Source organism: Sinohyriopsis cumingii, chromosome 3 (assembly GCF_028554795.1).
Source record: "Sinohyriopsis cumingii isolate HCF-2022 chromosome 3, ASM2855479v2, whole genome shotgun sequence".
NCBI lineage: Eukaryota > Metazoa > Mollusca > Bivalvia > Unionida > Unionidae > Sinohyriopsis > Sinohyriopsis cumingii.
In genome coordinates, this window is record NC_142963.1 from 38,135,461 (window position 1) to 38,155,238 (window position 19,778).

At 37.0% G+C, this 19,778-nt stretch overlaps 1 protein-coding gene across 1 annotated transcript in view; it reads right to left on the reverse strand.

Annotated features, from left to right (window-relative positions):
- The window catches only part of LOC149802717 (transmembrane protein 178B-like), a 33,263-nt gene continuing 13,485 nt past the window's right edge, over positions 1-19,778 (reverse strand). Inside the window, exons 2-4 of the mRNA XM_089952128.1 lie at positions 12,047-12,148; positions 9,438-9,593; positions 1-2,862 (exon numbers count right to left, since the gene is read on the reverse strand). Coding sequence (XP_089808254.1) covers positions 2,630-2,862; positions 9,438-9,593; positions 12,047-12,148 — 491 coding nt within the window. The 3' untranslated portion in view covers positions 1-2,629. The remainder of the gene's footprint in view (positions 2,863-9,437; positions 9,594-12,046; positions 12,149-19,778) is intronic.

Sequence of the window (19,778 nt, forward strand, 5' to 3'; positions counted from 1 at the left end):
TTTATTTTTTATTGTCAATATTGTTTTATTATCATGCATACATGTATATTACAATGAAAACAAATTCACACTAGTACATTAAATACATGACAAATGAAAAAAGTGTTGAGCTAAAACATGTACAGTTTAAAATCATTGAAATAAATTTATTTAAGACTACTGTTTTCATCGTAAGTCTTTCTTATGCTTTCTATGTTCTCTATAATTGCTATGTATTTATAACAGTTTTCATGCTAAGTGCCCTGATGATCTAAATTTGACATTATCTTGGCACTGCCTTGTATTCAAAACTTCATTAAAAAATCTAATTGTTCATTAGGCACAAAACATAAGATGGATAATTGATTCATGTATACAAGACTCCTCTGGGCCTGGGTACCCTTTTAATTCTGAAATTCATTGTTATAATGTTTAAATATCTGAACACAATGTCACCTAATTCTAAAACTCGTTCCAAATTTTAAGAACAGTCATTGGATTAGTACGTCTTTGAATAAAAACTAAAATTGTGTTCATACCATTGGTAAATAGTTGTCAGTTATGGTTTGTTGGTCTACTGACCAAACAATACATCAACCAAAAAAGTGTGAAATTCATGCAGTGAAAAAGATATTATGTAATGATTCTTCAGTACCTAATTACTTCTTAACATTGACTGACTTTTATGTATTTCACTCCATCCTTGACCCCTGATCTTGAATATTTCCAATTAAGCTAACAAAGTCTTGGCATTCATAAAATAAAAAATAATACAGGTTATCACAATAAGAACTGAGTTAGTATAATCAGCTAGCAGGGAGTCCAAAACTTAAAACCTGCTGAAAGTTTTATAACAACAGCTTAAACACATTTTTCAGACGACACTTGGAAAACTTGATGGAGAGTTAAATTTCATAGATTACAATAAATTAATGAGCTATAATACGTTAATGAGACAAAAATGTGTTATAAGAAGAATAATCTCACACATATTCATCATTAAAAAGCTATAAACAAAAAAAAATGTTTCATCACAGTCAGCACAGGTATACTGTATTAAGTGTATCTGAAGACTATAAACTGTACGAGTAAGAATTACAGGTATCCGAGTATGTTATTAAGCAATTAATGATTTTCACTGAAGGTTCTTTTTACATGTACACATTCATCACACTGATATTTCACTCAATTAAAGCTATTTATCTCCTACTGACTTTAAAGTCTTGCATTCACCATAGTCTGACCATAAGCTTAAATCCAGAATACAGTCTAAATTTCACCAACACATATTAAAGCTGAGTGTAAACTGAAAACATCTGATTGGTAAATTTTAAGTTGGGACTAAATTTCAGCCAATCAAATCACTATGTTTTTGTCTAGGCTTGAACTTCAGCATAATAAGTTTCAATCAAGATATCTGGGTGGACGAACTTTTTTGACATGTTGAAATCCAGGCCTGGCTAAGTTTTGTCACAGGTTCAAGTCCTAAATCGAGCAAAGTATGATTTAAATCTAAGCAATCCATTTTAGATAGCACTGAATTCATCTTCATCAAAAGAGTGATGACATTAACACATGCTATATGATCATGTGGGCTATCAATGGGACTACATACTTAAAATCAATTATTTTGCTTTCAATGATGCAGACAGCAAATTTACTAGAGACAATCCTTTGTTTAAACAGCGTAGATGATCAACATTTTACTGTATATAGATGCATGAGAACAATCCATTACAATATAATAGGACCATGGCCCAGAAATAAATGGTTTGTCCATGCAACTGTTCCTCTTTGTACATTCCCAGTTTCAGACTTATTCATTAGAAAAGTACGGACTAATGTCATGTCGACAGTATCATCTTCCTCTGCATCAGTGACAACAGTATAAACTAAAAATGTGTATATATTGATACACTATTTACATGGTTGGATAAATTCTTGTGATTTGAACTGTGCAAATTATGTACACATACTCGACCAAAAAAAAAATACAACCAAGTGAAGTATCTTACTTGGTAGATTAACTAAACAACCACAACTTGTGTCTATATTTATTATTTCATTTTCGAATATTAGTATTGTGATCACCATATACAAGAAGAAAATACTGTTATACATTACCATAAAAACAAAGATTTTTACAGAAATTCTGCAATACAATGGCACCCAATGTGGAGGTGAGTCCAATCAAAATTGTTTCATACTATCAATTTAAGTGCCATTAAGTTTTATAAAGTTATTTGTATCTTTTTATACACTCTGCAAACTCAAACTGAGGACACACACATTTCATCCCTCCTTCCCCCAATATCTGCAGATAATTAGATCTTTTAATGTGAAAAGCAATTCATCGCAAGAGTGCAACACACTTATTTCAAAATCATCAGTCAAACCAACTTATTTCCCGATCTGATTGTAAAACTTGACTCTCATTTAAAATAAAAACAAAAGATAAAATATACAAATTAATCTCTTTGAATGTTTACGTCCTGTAATAAGTTCATATCCATTTTTGAACAGAATACTTTGTTCTTATGTCCTTACCATATTTCTTAGTCACAACTTTTTTGTAATCCGTCTGTAATTACAAAAATGTCTTTGCTTCATAAATCTTAAGTACTTATTTTTCATTGTGGATATGTTTACATTACATAGGACTGTAGATTTTATGTTTATTTGATTCTCCAACATCATCATAATCCATCCGTAACAGGCAGATGAATAAGAAACCCTCTATAATACAAAGACCCGTTCCTATCCAGGCCAACATGAAGGACCAGCCATAATTGTGTGTGACCTTGTCTGGGTAGATGTTGTTTGATGTTGTGTCAATATCACGTAGTGCAATGAAGCAGATGCAGCCTGCAATACCACACATTGCTGAAATAAAATAAAAGAATCCAATTAATTATTTTAACTGAAAGTTTACAGCATATTGTCAAATTGACAAAGTTAACCACTGATGAAGATAAAAATGTAACCATTTCAGTCTACAAACTCATCAATGATTTTATTGATCAAGATACATTTATGTTTTATCAGAATTTATTCATGAAATATTGCCTGTGGAGTTTTAAGTCCCAGAGGTAAACAGCCAAGCACTACTGCTATCCATATTATTTGGCCCATTATCAATACAGTATAAGACATCACTGATGTAGGGCTAACTTGGACATGCAAAGCTTCTTTAAACTTTATTGATAAATAAAGCCCCCGTGGTGAAAACGTACACAAACAATTATGCTACATCATCTCATTAATGTAAGGTGATTTGATCATAAACTTTCTTAGAATAACAGCAAGGCTTTTTACCACCCCACAGGCTTTTTACCACCCCACAGGCTCTGCTTCGGATAAATATGAAGGAAACTTGGAATGAATGTACGACCATAAACATTCCTAAAATGTGGGGGTTTTGTAGGGTAAAATAAATTTTAAATATTTAACATTACCTACTTTTATTACCATGCCGTCTTTTTTTCCTGACACTAGTCTCCTGTTCCAGATGAATATTCCCTACTCTAGTTAGTAATTGTAGGTCAAGAATATGAAACAATATGATCCCAGTCTGACACTTTAGTCATCATCAGAATACTGACCTTCTTTTACATGGACCAAGACTGAGAGGGCATCAATATCTGAGACAGATTTGGAAACAACAGCAAGTAAATATTACATAATAAAAACAGTTTTACCTTCAACAACCCATCCCCCAAAAAACTAGATTTGAAGAGCAGTAATGTATTACCTATTTTTACAACACTGCTGAATAGGCCAGCCCATTTGAGAGCCGATGGCCTAACATAAGCTGTCAATGTAAACATGCCACTGCTGTCAGCAGACTGGAGGATGGATGCTTTTGCCTCTGCTCTGGTTTAACATAGATTGAAGGTAAAATGAAGAGCAGATAGAGTGACTCTACCAGAAGGCAGCTTTCATGCTGTCATCCAGAGAAGAATAATTAAGAAAGGCACAAAATACAACAACAGTCTTAACACTGTGGGTTTGTATTTCATGCAAGAAAGATCTATCTCAGTAAGCAGCTGCCCGGCACTCTTGATACAATAATCAATGCAAAAGGGTGAAGATGACATACAAGAGATACCTTTAAGTGGATATAGATAAAGAGAAACAAAAAGCCCTAATTAGGGAGAAAAGAAAGACTATCATACAGGTAAGGTTCTTGAAGGAAGCTTCACTCATGGGTTAATAAGGTTTCACATCTCAACTAAAACGCACCAAAGGTCCGACCTAAGCATTAAAGAGAGACTTTTTTCTGAAGCTGAAAGTACCTGAGCAGCCCTGAAACATGAGGATCATATGCAATGGTGGATCCCATTGAGAAAGAGTATTGGAAGGGCTGCCCAACATCCCTAAATGGTGGATACTGAACAGTATTAATTTTCAACAATATAAATAAAATTGCAAATGCAATTAAAGGGGAACAGAGAAGATCAACACACTTCCTACTACACCAATTAGAGAAAAGCTCCCCAATGGCACTGTAAACATTGGAAGTCGACTGCTTTCTGACCTGGGTGATGCAGTTGGTAACCTTGCTAAAAATTCAATCTTGGCAGATAGATCACTAGGATGAGACAGGTGTGAAAATGGAAAATCTGGGGATAGTTTTGTAGATGGAACCACCTGTGCTGTGACTTGAGATGCATCCTTAGCAGTATTTACCTGGGATTATCTACCAGCAGATCAAGAACCATGACAGTTCGGGACATGGAGGAGCTCAAGACAGTTCAGGACATGGAGGAGCTCTTGACAGTTTGAGACATGGAGGAGCTCATGACAGTTCGGGACATGGAGGAGCTCATGACAGTTCAGGACATGGAGGAGCTCTTGACAGTTTGAGACATGGAGGAGCTCATGACAGTTTGAGACATGGAGGAGCTCATGACAGTTCGGGACATGGAGGAGCTCATGACAGTTCGGGACATGGAGGAGCTCATGACGGTTCGAGACATGGAGGAGCTCATGACAGTTCAGGACATGGAGGAGCTCATGACAGTTTAGGACATGGTGGAGCTCATGACAGTTCGGGACATGGAGGAGCTATCAGGATGAAACATAGTGTTGAGATCCTGATTCTGCAAAGAAACTTGGGATTATTCTGAAATGTGAGAAGGCACAGGAGTACAGTTGATCCCACCTATTTCTGAAGGTTTCAACCACTCATATCCTCAGGTGTGGAAGCAGAAAATAAGAGGGAACTTGTCGTTTAACCTCACTGTGAACAAATCTACTCCTGGGTTTCCCCACAGATGCCTAATGGTGCAGAGACCACTCCACGAGAAATGCTTTTCCCTGTCTGGACAGACTGTCCAATGGAGGAGGTTATATATTTCCAAGTGGACATAATGAACATTAGTGCTCCTTTATGTCCGAGATATGCAATGACACACATTTTGTCCATAGCAACCAAGACACAGTAATGTCTGATGTGGTTGATGCACCCTTTTAGTTCCTGAAAAACAGCCAACATTTGTTAGGTTGTTGATAAGAGATTTTTCCCTCAAAATTGCAAACCTTGCAGTTATACCCTCTAGGACTTGAAACTTGAATCTGGGGCATAAGTATATGGGGGAAGTGAAGTTATGATGTGTTAATCAGATTTTGTTCATAAACCATCAGCAACTCAAATCTGGATACGAATGAATAGTGGGTCTTGGTGAGGTGTCCAGCTTGTTACAAGCAAAAATTGGAGAGGCTACATAAATAAAAGCCTTCCTTGTGTAAACTAAGTCTGCCAGCACATTCAGAATCCCCAGAAGAGAGAGACTGAGGCAAGCATAAAAAAGTCTTGCTATTAAAGAATGTATTAGAGAGATTCTGTCAGAAGGAATGAGGACTGTCCCTGGAGGGTTAAGACAATTCACCTCAACATAAATGAAGATCTGAGAAAGCATCAGAGCAAGCTTCTCCTAGTTGTAATCAGGCCTAGCTGAGTCACTGGTAATTCAGAAGGACATGGACATAATGCATCAAAGTAATTGATGATGAAGACCACAAAGACCTTAAACTAACTACTATTACACCCAGTGCCCAGTGCAGCCTGCCAGTAGCTTCTCGTGGGTCAGTGGTTCTTCCCTTGGTTTTCCAGGGTTCTTCCTCCATCAGTTATACTGACAGCCATGTATAGCCTATCTTGTGCTGAAAAATGGTGTTAAACCCTAGAACAACAAAAGTGCCCAAAGCAGGCTCTGCGAGTGGAATACTAAGACAAAAGGAAGAATAAAAAAACTTAATGATCTCCTGTCCCAAACAAAGCCACAGGAATTTCCAGTGTGATTGAAAGCTGGAATAAGACAGACATCCTGACTAGCTGTGAAGACTGATCAGTCCGGCTACCCATTGACAAAGGCGCTTCCTTAGAAGGATGTACAACTCTTCTCATAGAGATACCAGTTGGGACTAGTGGAATCAAATAAGGGTCACTAAAAGAAGTGGGGCTAACCCTCATTTATTGTGGAAAGGAACCATGTATTGTCCATGAGGTCCAACCAAACCTCTGAAAATGGGCTAGTTCCACAACTACTTGGCTGCAGAGAAGAGAAGGACTTGCCAGGAAAGGGTGTGATGACCTATGGTTGCCTATTTCCTTTGGGAAGAATGAGATTTTCTCCATTTGCCTTGCCACCATTAAATCACATGAAAAATGGGCAGGTCTGACTTTTAAGCTGGGTTATACTAGGATCTCTGCTTAAAACATCTAGGAAGGGGGTGGAGCTATATCAGCATGAGGATCTTTCTTGTCTGTTTAATTGAGCATGGTAGCATGGCCAGGGACTGATGTTTCTCATTCCTCATATATTCTGAAGCCACTGAAGAGATTAGCATTCTGAGCATGGCAGCCCAATGTGGTATCTCTATGGAGGTGGAGAAGCTCAACAGTGAGCACCACGGACATCTTCTGTACATTTATTTTTATGTCTTGTCAAATGCTTCCACCAATCTGTGCAAAGCAGGCAGAGAACAATCCCTCCTTTGACTAACTGTAGGAGCCAGCCAAAACAGTTAGCATGGGAGTCTATAATGGGTGTGTGTGTGTGTGTTTAGTGCTTATGGAGCCAAGCAGGCGAATGAACCCTCTAACTGAAAGCTTTAACCGAAAGTCATGGCACAGAAGCAGGGATGAACACTTCTTCTGCTGTGGAAGCAACAAAGGATTTATTTTAGACTGCAATTAAACTGAAGAGGATCCTAATTCTGAAGACCCAGAGAGCTTTGGACACAGATCTAGGGTTTACTGCCTTTTCAAAGGTCAAAACATGTTCCTACTCCATCACCTGACCCATAGGGTTGGGATGAAGATGGAAACCATAAAGAAGAAGAGGGCTTTACGCAACTGGGAACTCATCTGCATATACCACCATGTCTCTGTTCTATGGGCAAGAAAGAACTATTCCTTTTTATCTACCTCCTTGGAGAAAGAGACTTGCTGATTATGGATTCAAGGGGTGGGGAAAAGTACTAACCTACTGTTCCTCTCTCCCTTGAGAAGGGCATTGCCCATCCCTCCTCAACATAGTAATAGATGAATGGCAGCCTCACAGTTTAAGTCAATATTTAAGTTAAACAGGATGGTGAGTCTATGTCCCACCCAATATGCTGATCTATGGGGACTGGAAAGTCATCTACAGCATCATGGGAGGAAAACAGACATGACAGTCTCACTGTGAGTTTGTACATGCCCTGAGGTCACATAAAGGAATGGCAAACTCTCTCTAGATCAGACGTCAAAGCCTGGAGTCAGAGAATTCAAAAGATAACAAAGATCCCTTAGATTAGTTGACTGTACTCAAACTCACAATCAGTGACAGACATGTGGCTACTGGCGCTACTCTTCTTTTTCAATTACTGGTGACAGAGACCTGATACTGGTACTTGATTCATTCCCAGGGTAATACATGTCTAGTATTTCCTTCTTGTTGCTTTTTAACAGCAATTTCAACACAATATTAGGTTATCATGATGAGGTTACAAGAGCAAAGTGTCTTTCCCAAGGACACACCAAGGCTGCCAACCACTTGATCTGGACAAGTATTGAACCAATGACCATTAAATCCAATGCTCTACCAACTGTGGTTGTCTCCAATGACAGATGACCAATGACAGACAACTGGTATCCAGCATTAATCATTTAGACAAAAAAAATGATAACAGGTAGTCACCCAGTGACCTGTACCAGACAAATAAAGGTCAAGCGATGAAGTCTAAATTTCTGACAGCTCAAGTCGATAATTAATCAGTTTATAGATGTTCCTGAGTGATAAGAAGCCTGTGCTTCCATTGCATCAAAAAGGCTGTACTCACTGCCCAGTGTTGGAATATACCAGAAAGTGCCAAGGATTACTCCCACACAAAAAGTCATCTACAGCATCATGGGAGGAAAACAGACATGATTGTCTCACTGCCAGGTAGTACAAGCCTGAGGTCACATACAGGAATGTCAACCCTCCCTCCTCTCTCCCACCCTCTCTTTCTCTCTCGTAATGCTGCACTCACTGCCTGGTGTTGGATTTACAGGAAAGTGCCAATGATCCCTGCCACACCTACTTCCTTCATGAAGTGTTAATGATCTCACCATTACTAAAGCTGGCAATTTCCATACCAACAAAAGAGTTACAAACTCCTTCCTTATGAGAGCTGACAGCTTCCCTACCTTGGAAAATGTCCTCCACCACACATCATCCAACCATAACAAACCATGCAAGAAACAAGAAAGAACAAGAAATGAGTTGGTATCACTCTGGTTATAAGAAAGGGATAACAGAAAAAGATGCACCACCCTCAACAAAAAGGAACCAATGACCCTCAAATTCAATGAAAACAGACACAAATAAACTAAAATAACACAATGAAGTGGGAGAAAAATCAAATACTGCACATAATAATATAAAGTCAATGGCAGTCATACTGAAAGACACTGAATGATAAAAATTGTCAAGCGCTTTAAGACACATGATAACCGCATGAAGTCCAAGGAGAAGAAGGATCATTCCGAATGACTGATATTGGATGAGGTATCAGACCGGAATCTCTCTTTTGTTTTTTTTAAATTCTAGGCTTCCAACTACTGACTGGAGGAGGTAATAATCACCCTGGACTGTAAGGATGACACAAGGATGAGAGACAGCAATAATGTCATTGCAGGTTATGTAATATCAGCCACTACCACAACTAATGAAGCATCAGTGCTAGATCGACAAGATTTGTATTCATCTTTATTAATATTTTGCAGACCAGCAAGTGTGCTTACAGGAATAGGCACAAGAAATGCTTCCCCTTCCTCCTTTACGCAGCAAGGAACTGAAAGTGATAGGAAGGAGAGAAAAGATGTAACAACCTGTAACAGTGTCCTGACAGCATTCTGCAGATCTGTGAAATACTTGCAGGTTGGCAAGCATATACAGCCAAACAAAAAAAAAAAGATTAAAACTTACCCGCTAACAATGAAAAGACAGCAGCTATCACATACAGTGTGACCTTCCTGATTGGATTGCAATCACCTGGCCACAGTCCACATATCAGAGCTAGGACAGTGAATAGCTGGATGGCAGCACTGCTGATCAGCAAACCAACCCACGACCGCTCCAAGTCTGCAGGGAATTGAAAGAATAAATTAGAATTAGAATTATTGTTTGATCTTTGCTTACGAATGAATTCCTAGGCTGAAAATCAGACAAAAAGATATTATTCATCACTGTTTCACCTTACTTCCCACCCTCTTCCACTACTCTCAACATCAAAGTCCATTCTAAGGATTGAAGATTCTGAACATGGTATGGTTATACAGATTCACAACCATACCAGTTTGTAACCCAAATCTTAAGTTCTTAATTCAAATGGTGCACACAGCTTTACTTAAATGAAGCAAAAGGAGATACAAGACAATACCAACTTGTAAAAGCTTGACTGATGGTTGGGCAAAACGCTAAACATAAGTTCCCTTCGGAAAAGCATGGGCTCAGAAATAAACTGATTTAAATTTGGATCAATGAACAATCAAGGGAAGAAAAAAATGCAACACCAAAAATATCTTCACCAAAAGGCTCAAAATAGTATGATGCACCAGCTTCTTCTTTCCATTTAAGAATACATTTCTATTTTGGATAGAACCAACATAATGAAGTATCACAAGCAAGATTTCACTATATTACCAGTACACTGATGTGTAAATTGCTTTTTATTTCATAACATTAGCATAACTACCATAGTTTTGTAAAACGGGGAATAAGGCATACCTAGGAACTTTTCAAAAGCCAAGTAGAGCGACTGAAAAAAAATTAAAAAAAGAGATTGGGACCAAAAATTGGGAGGTTTATCATGGCATTTTAAAGGCCTTGTTTTTACTAAGTATTGATCAATCTTCCTGGTCCATTATGCATGAAATTCGCAAAAAAAAACTCACCATTTCTCCCTTTGATGTGCCCTATTTTCCCCCAAAATGTGCCCTATTTTTCATATTCTGGTCAGCTGTGGTCAAACTGCACAATAGCTAAAGATTAGTCTTAAATAAACAAGCAAGAAAGCCAGCGCGATAATTAAAAGTTAATCCTTATCCATGCAACTATTTTGTGAAAATGACTGGCCCTCCGTCATAATTCAAAGATACCATGTTCTACACTAATGTGTGTTACGCAAGCACCAGCAATTGATTGGCGAATAAAGGATTCCCATTTTTGTTGAACCAAAGGTACCAAAATAGCCAGCCTCATGGTACCGTGCATGTGGCAACTATTTCCCCTCTTTGTATATCCAACCTTATTGTCAACTCGTAAAGCATTAAGTATTATTATAAAACACGTATTCTGAATTTGTTTTTTGAGGACACATTTGCTGCATGGTGTGTATTCTCATTCCTTCTTTTAATTTAATGATGGTAATTAACATTGATATATACTGTATAAAAATGCCAGGTGTTCACTCGTGTAAGTTTCTTTCGTGGGAATGGTGCTATAGCATAATATGGAGTTACAGCATTCATAGTGATTTTTCTTGGGATTGAAATTAATTGTGGACGATTTTATTGTTGTGGTTTACTCTTTTGTTCTGGTTTATTTTTTATTTTTTTGTAGAGGTAAAATAATCATTATTTTACGTGAATAATGTTTAAACTTAACATTCTATTTAGTAAAGAAGCGAATTCTTTATAGTAATTATTTCGTCACAACAATAATTCACAGGTGATACAACAGAACATGTAGGACTTTTCTTGTTTAGAAGAAATGAAAACCGAAGACATAATGTAATAATTGGGAGTTCTCTGCAAAAACTGGAAGATATTATGAAATCGGGAGGTAGGCGTGGAGTGACCCCAAAAATTGGGAGTTTTCTCCCCTCCCAGCGTGAAAGTTGACAGGTATTGTGCAAGGTCGCTTACATGAAAGCAAACTACAACTCAGCTTTTGTGGTATTAACATTGAACCGTATTGTTTGTTCATTGTGTTGTAATACTGGGATTACATTTTAATGAGTTAGATATTTACAATTTCAAAGAAAAGTAAAAACATGATTACCGGTGCACTGATATAAAATGTCTAATTCAATAATGCATAAACAAACAATGATCGATTCATAAGGGAGAGGTAGTGTTACTGCAACTCATAATTGCTAAATTCTTGTCATTGTTCGATCAAGTTATACCCAAATCTAAATTAGGCAGAAACAAAAAAACTGAAAATTAAATAAATTACTTTTCAAACAAATTTATACCATTTTGTTTAAAATAATCATGCATGCCAACCTCGAGATAAGTATACATGTATTTGTTTTAAATATACGTTTGCCAAAATAAATGCATTTGGAACTTACCTCATGCATCTTGAGATGTCTTGGAGTTGTAGGTCGGCTTTTACATGGGTCATGCACTTTTTAGTGTTTATACCTGTTCAGTTTGGGGGTCGCCTTATATGCAAATGGGCTTGTACGCGAGTATATACAGTAAGTAAAAGCATGTCCATGTCATATTCATGGTTGTAGGTTGGGGTGGGCATAAAAAAGAAAGAGAGAATGAGAAATGTAAAATATTGTTGTTTGCTTCTACACTCACTCAAATATTTCCAGTCCCCATAAGACATTGCACTCTCTTCACGCTTGATGAAGTGTTTGTATGTAAACTGACAGTCCCCTTGTCTGTCTTCTGTTGCTACATCTGTAATAACAATAATAAATAAATAAACAAGAGCATAAATGTCTCACATTTTTCTCACTGCTAAATAATTTCCAAGTGCCAATGTCTGAAAAGCGCACTGAAGGATACAATTTCAGAAAATATTTTTCAGAAACACTTATATACCACTTTAGACATTTCAAGCTCCTACATTTAAAGTCATTAGAGAAATCAGAATAAACAAAAGAAATACATCTGCATTCACAAAAACAGACAAACACCCTTGACTGCATTCAATATCACAACAACAACAATGATGATTGGGGTGAAAAGAGTTTTAAAATATCTTGCAAATAACTGCAAAAACCTTCTCATATTATATCCCATTTAAAGCACATGGAGAAAAAAATATTTAACAAATAGAAGAGTTGACATCCCTTGGTTTACAGAAATTAAATGAATATATGTTCATTTATATATGACTGACTGTATTTCTTCTTAAATATGTGATCTTAAAACACAACAAAGAATTAGCTGAAATAAATTAAAATGGTGATTTTTGAGCAGAGAATTTGGATATATTTCCAAACCCAATTTTTGCTGTTTCTAAGTGAGGACAAATCCATATCTGAAAAGCTGGAATGAAATTTGCTTCTGACTGTAAAAGAAATTGATATTTGGGCTTAAAGTCAGTTATTGTGTGGGGCTGAGTCATTTTCATTTCTCTAATATAAAGTAATTATTCATCTGCCTCAAAATACAGGCTTTCTTTCTGAAGGGGAAGACTGACTTCATGTTTGCATGCCTGACTGATCCATACACAATTGAGCCATAGCTAAGTTTCAGTCATACCAATGACCTACATTACTGGAGCAAGTACATGTATTAGAAAAAGGCAGCTCAAAATACAATTTTGAGGGATCTTGAGAAAGCTGGGCTTTCGGTGCAATTTTGCATTTCCAAGATTATTTATATGATAAAAGTTTGAATGTACCAGAAGACTTTATTGGCATAAATTTTAGTCAGTGGTTTTGTCCTCAAATGAGTGAAGTGTGAGCTGTAGTCCTTCACAAATGAGCTTTTTATTTTAAAGCTCCTGATGTTGCAAACCCAGCAGTGGCAGTAAGCCAGGTGCAGATGATAACATCTGAGTGAGTGGGTAATAATCCTGGTTCATCTAATTACATGTCCAAGAAGTGGTAAGAAAAGGTGTGAATAGAGAAATAAGACTTGAAATTAGGTGACAGAAGCTGTCTTTAGGTCTACCTGTTCTGGCATTTTGCCACACAAAAAAAAAAAAACTATTTGCAACTTCAACGTCAGTCCTACGGATCATACCTTGAATGTATGGTGGCAGGGCACAGTTTGGTAAATTGGCACCTGTCACATTTCTTAACTTTGGGCTATGATATGACTGTTTAGCTATTATAATTTAATAATTAAAAACTGGTGGTGACCTTGAAACTGATGTGAAGCATGTACACCTACCATAGTCACGTCACAGTATGTGGCCAGTTAAATACCACTTGGTTAGGAAGCAGAGATAGCCACCCATAGCAATCAACGCGTGGGATCAAGGTAAGTAGAATATTTCAAAAACTGCGAGGATGACAACTATTTTGAAAGGCATCAAGCTATTAGGTACACGATATTTTTCAGAATTATCACACAGGGAAAGGGCTTGCGTTTGCACTGTGAGCATCACGTGCACTATAAAATGGCCTTCGGACGTGAAAAGATGTATGTTTAAATTTGGGGTTCGAGTGCATAAACTTTGTATGCTATGAACTTCCACTGGTATCAGGTCAATTGAATGCTATTCGGGTTTTTCTTTATTATACATGTCCAAAAATATGAGCCTTTTTGACCTCACTCGTGTTTTTTATTTTTGTAATGAAATTTTACATTATACATTAAATTTGTGCATAAAACTGACCCATGCACCCTATGCTGATAGTGCTATCTAGACAACCTTGTCTATTTACAAATCAAAGTATTCACTTTGAAGTTGCTAACTAATGTTGTTTGCTTCATTTATGACTTTTCAGTTAATCCTACGGCTAATTCAACTGAGACAAAAATAATAGCCGAGGTGGTCTGAATACATTGCCATTTTTTCTTACGAAGAAATTCCTGGGAACAAAATGTATAATTTTTCTGTAAATTACTGCACCCACATACAGCTGAGAATACTTTTGCTCGATGAAATTCAAAAGTCGTCCGAATGCCGTCATTCTCGTTGGTTTTCCATTTTTCCTGACTGTGCTCTCACATAACTGAGCTGATCTTGAAATACAGCTATAGTGAAACAACACTTGGCATGCTCCGCCATTTCTTATTTTCTTGTCTACTTCCATCTCAGAGGTGGTACGGGTTTTCAGCACGAGAAAACGTTTTTGACGGTTCTTGAATAAGGTTGGTAGGAGTCTCCTTAATCATATCACTGGCTGAACGATTCCTTGTCTTTTTGCATCCAGATCGCACACTAATGATTGAAAATTTGGGTTTTTTCCCCCATATGGTCTGGTTATTATTTAGTCTTCTGTACTCCCCACCCGCCTCAGAGCCAAACACGAGGGCAGACATTTCCGCTTATTTATTGCATTGTTCATGTCAGAGCTGCATAGGTGGTACACTCAAGCAAACTATATACTTTATTCAGCTGACTCTTTCCACCACCCTCGGAGACTATATCCTCTGTAAGCTTTTGTAAACAACGCCTTGTTGGTTATTCACAAAGGTCGCTTTTAGACAGTTAAACTGAAGATCTCTACCAAAGCCCTGGAGCTTGTTGCGACTAACCGATTGTTCAGACCGGGCCCTTCTGATCACCCTTCTAGCTGAAACTGAGCCAAAATAGTGCACTGGACAAACAACAATTGACCTCTCCTCTTATTAACTACCAGGATCCTCTCCTCCAACGGCATGGGATGCAACAAACCACGGCAAACAGGTTGATTCCATTCAGTTGGCCCTCATGACATGAGGATTTCTACAACTTAGAACCCACAAGGGTGGTGGTGGTGGTGGTGGTGGTGGATACAGATACAGCCCCACTACTTTGTTCCACTATATGAGCAAAACAAACGCTGTGCCCTCTAAACTCCCAACTAGAGTTTCGTCCCACAAACACCTCGCCTATGTGTTTAGGTACCTCTCCATAAACACTATTTCTGGATCTGCCTCTGGTAATTGCTACTCCGGAAAATTTAATATGATTCACATTTTATCATTTTTACTAAATAAGTACCTTTGAATGAATATGGTTTAATGGGATTTCATCCTTGACATTTGTATTATATTGCCTTTTTAGGCTGGAATCGCACACACTGGTGGCTCGAGGTGCCCATGGCAACGTTCTGTTGTGGCGCCCCTACATTCTGCCACAAAAAAAAAAAGATTTTTATGTCAGTTACCAACCGTCCAATCTAATTAAAATTGTTGTTAAAACTGTGGTTTGATTCACTGTCGTGATTTTCTTTGTTGTTTTGTAAATTTTTAACATTTTCTTTAATTTTTGCTCTAAAATGTTTCTGCTTTGTTCTTAATTAATTTTTAAACTGGGATTTGTTTCTTTTACAAGCTAATTTTCTATTTTGAAAAGGCAGTGTCACAAATGTTGTACTCGATTTTGAAAGAAACATTTTCAACTGTAGTAATTAGAAGAGAATTATACTTTTCATCATATTATTCTTGTTTTAGAGATCGTTTAAATGGTGGAATTTAGCAAAAGCACTATCTTCAGATCTCATTGGATAAAAATTTCCTTTATTTTTAAAGAAATAAAATTTTCACAATCTAGTGTTTTGGTTGATACATATATAAATACAGTAATGCAAAAACATCATGGTCACTAAACCTGTCAGGTGAATGAATGTTCGAGAATTCGTTAGCGCCTAGGTCACAACGAGGTTAACTTTATTTTCTTTCACGAGTGCAAAGTCGACTGTCCTAAGCCATGGTCATTTATAATAACAAGGAACTGGCCATCCGAGATACTAAACGTATTTCCCTGTTTGAGTGTTCTAATTTTCCAGTCAATCGTATAATTAAATCCCCAACAACGTGCAGATGAGCTTTAAGTTTTTGTTCTTTTAAGATATTATCTTCTAAAGTTGTTCCCTAAATAAAATAAAATCGACACTGACTGCTAGGTCCTTTATACCAAACACCTGGTGGTGGTGGTGGTGGTGGTGGTGGGGATTAACGCCATTTTTCAGCACACGATAGGCTTTACATGGCGGCCAGTATTAATGGTGAAGGAAGAACCCGGGAAAACTCCTGAAAGAACCACCGACCCACGAGAAGCTACTGGCAAGCTTTCTCACATACCCACATTGGCTGAATCCAAGACTCGAACCGGCGCAGACAGAGGTGAGATGGCAGTGATCCGTAACGGATAGCGCTTTAGACCACTCGGCCACTCGGGGCCCCATATCAAACACCTACGCACTGGGATCCATTCACTACTATTTGAGCCCAAACAACTTCTGGTCCATTATCCAATTAGATCTTTACGTACATGTAATAATACCCCTCCACCATTCAATGTTGTATTATTACTGTATACATTAAAATCACATCCCTGTGGAGGTGCTGACCAAATTATCAAATTTAGTTTCTTGGATAGCTAGAAGCACTGCTTTTCAACAGCAAAAAGGGAAAGCAATTCCAATTTCTTACCCTCAATGCTATTCATGTTCACTGATCCAAACTTGAGATATTTAGTTGACTGCTGTTGCAGTTATCTTTTTATGAAGTGTTATCTTTTGATTCCCTACATAAATTGTTCACATTATTTTCAGCTAGAATGGATGGATTGTCCTTTTAAAAAAGGTCAGAAATATTAGAATTTCACATTTAGGACATATCCAAGTATAAGATACAACTTGGATGTCATTAAATTCTAAATTACCCATGCAAGAGAAGTCAATGTGGATGCAAAGGTTGCAAGAGTCTCAATCCAATCCACAACCTTGTGTGAAAATGAGGACCTGTCCATTACAGAGGATGCATACACCTTGCTATAGAAGTCAGGAAAAAACGATGATTTTCTTCTGATACTGATTTTTGGTACTCATCTTTTTTAATACTCCACTACCTGGAATGATCTATATAAACCGTGAGGAACCTACATTGTCACCTCCTAACGACATGTGCGAGGACTCATCAAACCAAACAACATCACTAAACCCAGCAGGAAGAATCAAACTCATACGCGGCGTGTTATCGTTTATGTCCACGGTTTAGTCATGATACGATGTATTTTGGCCACATTACGCCCGATAAGTACAGCAGAAACTTTATATTGTAAATAATTGAAACTACTAATAGTACTAGATTGCATTATAGTAATTATAAGTATGTTAAAAAAATTCATCAACTACTTCTCGAATAAACAACCTATACAATCAATTTAACTTTATAAAACTTCACAGGAAAAGATAAGCGGCCGATGTCCAAAATATTCGCATTAATTCTTTTCAGGAACCCTAACATGTACTTTTTTAATGTTGCGCATCCGTAACATCAATGACCCTTTTGGTGCACAGGGGCCTAGTGTCGTTGCTTACAATTTAACTGCTAGTCATACGTGTAGTATAAAATTATCCTACATGTATGACATACAGTTAAACTGTAAGCAACGATAAGAGCCCCTGTGATTTTGTGTGAATGGATGATTAATATAGTGTGGAAACGTGTTATGTCCTCTCCTTTATATTCATAGGGGTTGTTTCAAAACAAATTTTAAAATACTTGGATTTCGTCAATTCCAGAAACTCCCAAGACAACATTGCAAAGAGCCTTTTCCTAAACATAATGATAATGGTATGTTTTTTATATGCTCATTATTTGGAATAAAGTAGGACCACATATTCGAACGATTTAGGAAGAATGGAATGTATACCTGTATTTGGTCTAACACACGTCAGTACACTCCTTGTTACATATTACAAATAAAACAATGTATAGGTAAACAACTTTTAAACTAAAGTGCAATAAGATAAACCACTGCAAATAAACGTAAATAGATAGTCCTACAATATAAAAGATACATATGTTAAAATTCTTTAAATGGTGTAAATATTACAGATGAAAATTATAAAAATATAATATAGGGACACAATTTGTTATATAAATCTACTTCGTTTAAAAAGTCCCAGATCTTTTTCTGTGACGCATCGTTGAAAGCTTCCTAAATGATTTTACTTAATATATTTCTTTTAAAACTTCAGTCTTTTCTAAAGAAGGTTCACATTCGGCTACATGTGTTTGCCTGACCAAGGTGTGCACTCGGGTAAGGAGGTATGAAAGGGACAAGTATCCGGTATGCGTCTTATATGCGGTACGTCATCATTGCTATAACTTGCTGTACAAGGGACGTCGCTTTTCAGTGACAGTTGAGATGATCGAGTCGTGGAGTTTCAATTCCACATATTTTGTCACGTATATAGAACGCACTGATTTATATATTACTTTATGTCACTGTGTGGAATCTTTCCTTCAATCTTGGGTTATTGCAACGTATTTTTAGCTGCCCACTCGTTACCATTAATGCCAACGTGACAAAGAAACCAACACTACAGAATATATGTTCCAGATTTTGTGAGCAAAATTATGTTTCTGTAAATCTTAGGATATTAACGGGTTGTCAATTTTGGTTTGCAGTGAAGAGAGGGACCCCCCCCCCAAAAAAAAAGATGCTTGATTTCGTTTGGTTTTGTGGGTTGAACGCCATTTTCAGTATATGATAGGCTTTACATTGTAGCCAGTGGTGAAAGAACTAGGAAAGAATCACGTACCAACGGAAAATTACCAGCACGCTTTCTCACATTCCCAGATTAGCTGAGCGAAGAGGGTAGTCTTGTAATTTAACAAAGAGAAAATTTCGCTTCCATAAGATAGCGATGGTTCATTTGACTCGACAATGACACTTTTTAAAGTGAAAGTTTTAAATGCTCCCAGAAAAGGTCCAAGGAACGGATCACACAATCACAGCTGGATCCTGTTTCTACAGATTCGCGAGTTGACCGGTTTACAATCGAACCATAGTCAAGTTTAAATCTTACTCGAATTCTGTACAACCCGAGTAACACCTTCAAAGTCTTAAGGTAAAATACTCCAAAATCTGCGTTTGCCAAGACTGTATCAAATCCGTGGCTTTTAGACATTTGTCCGTGAGCATGGTTTCCACGCTTTTCTAAATATAAATTTCCAGGTTGTTTCCAGGATGAAATTAATTTTTTTCAAGCTTAACATATGACCATTACTGAACGGAATTAAAGAACATTTTGGATTATAAAACATGCATTTTCCAAATATGAAGATGTTTCTTTTTCAAGACTCTCCTAAAACATATGTCAGAAAAAACGATCATGTACAAAACCACAAAATGAGTCATATGAAACAAATCTGACTATATTCCTATAAATTGGCATTTAAAGCCATTTAAATGTACAGAATACAAATATATGTGCATGTTATACAAAGTAAACAATTCCTATCATAGTATGAAAATGACCCCCAATAAATGCAAAGTATTAGAATCTTATCTTGTAACGAAAAAAGTTTAATCCAAATATGTGTGCCAATAAAATCTCAAACAAGATTTTAAACCAACCTAAACTCCTTAAGACGATTTGGTTAAAAATTCCTTTATTTAAAGACATTT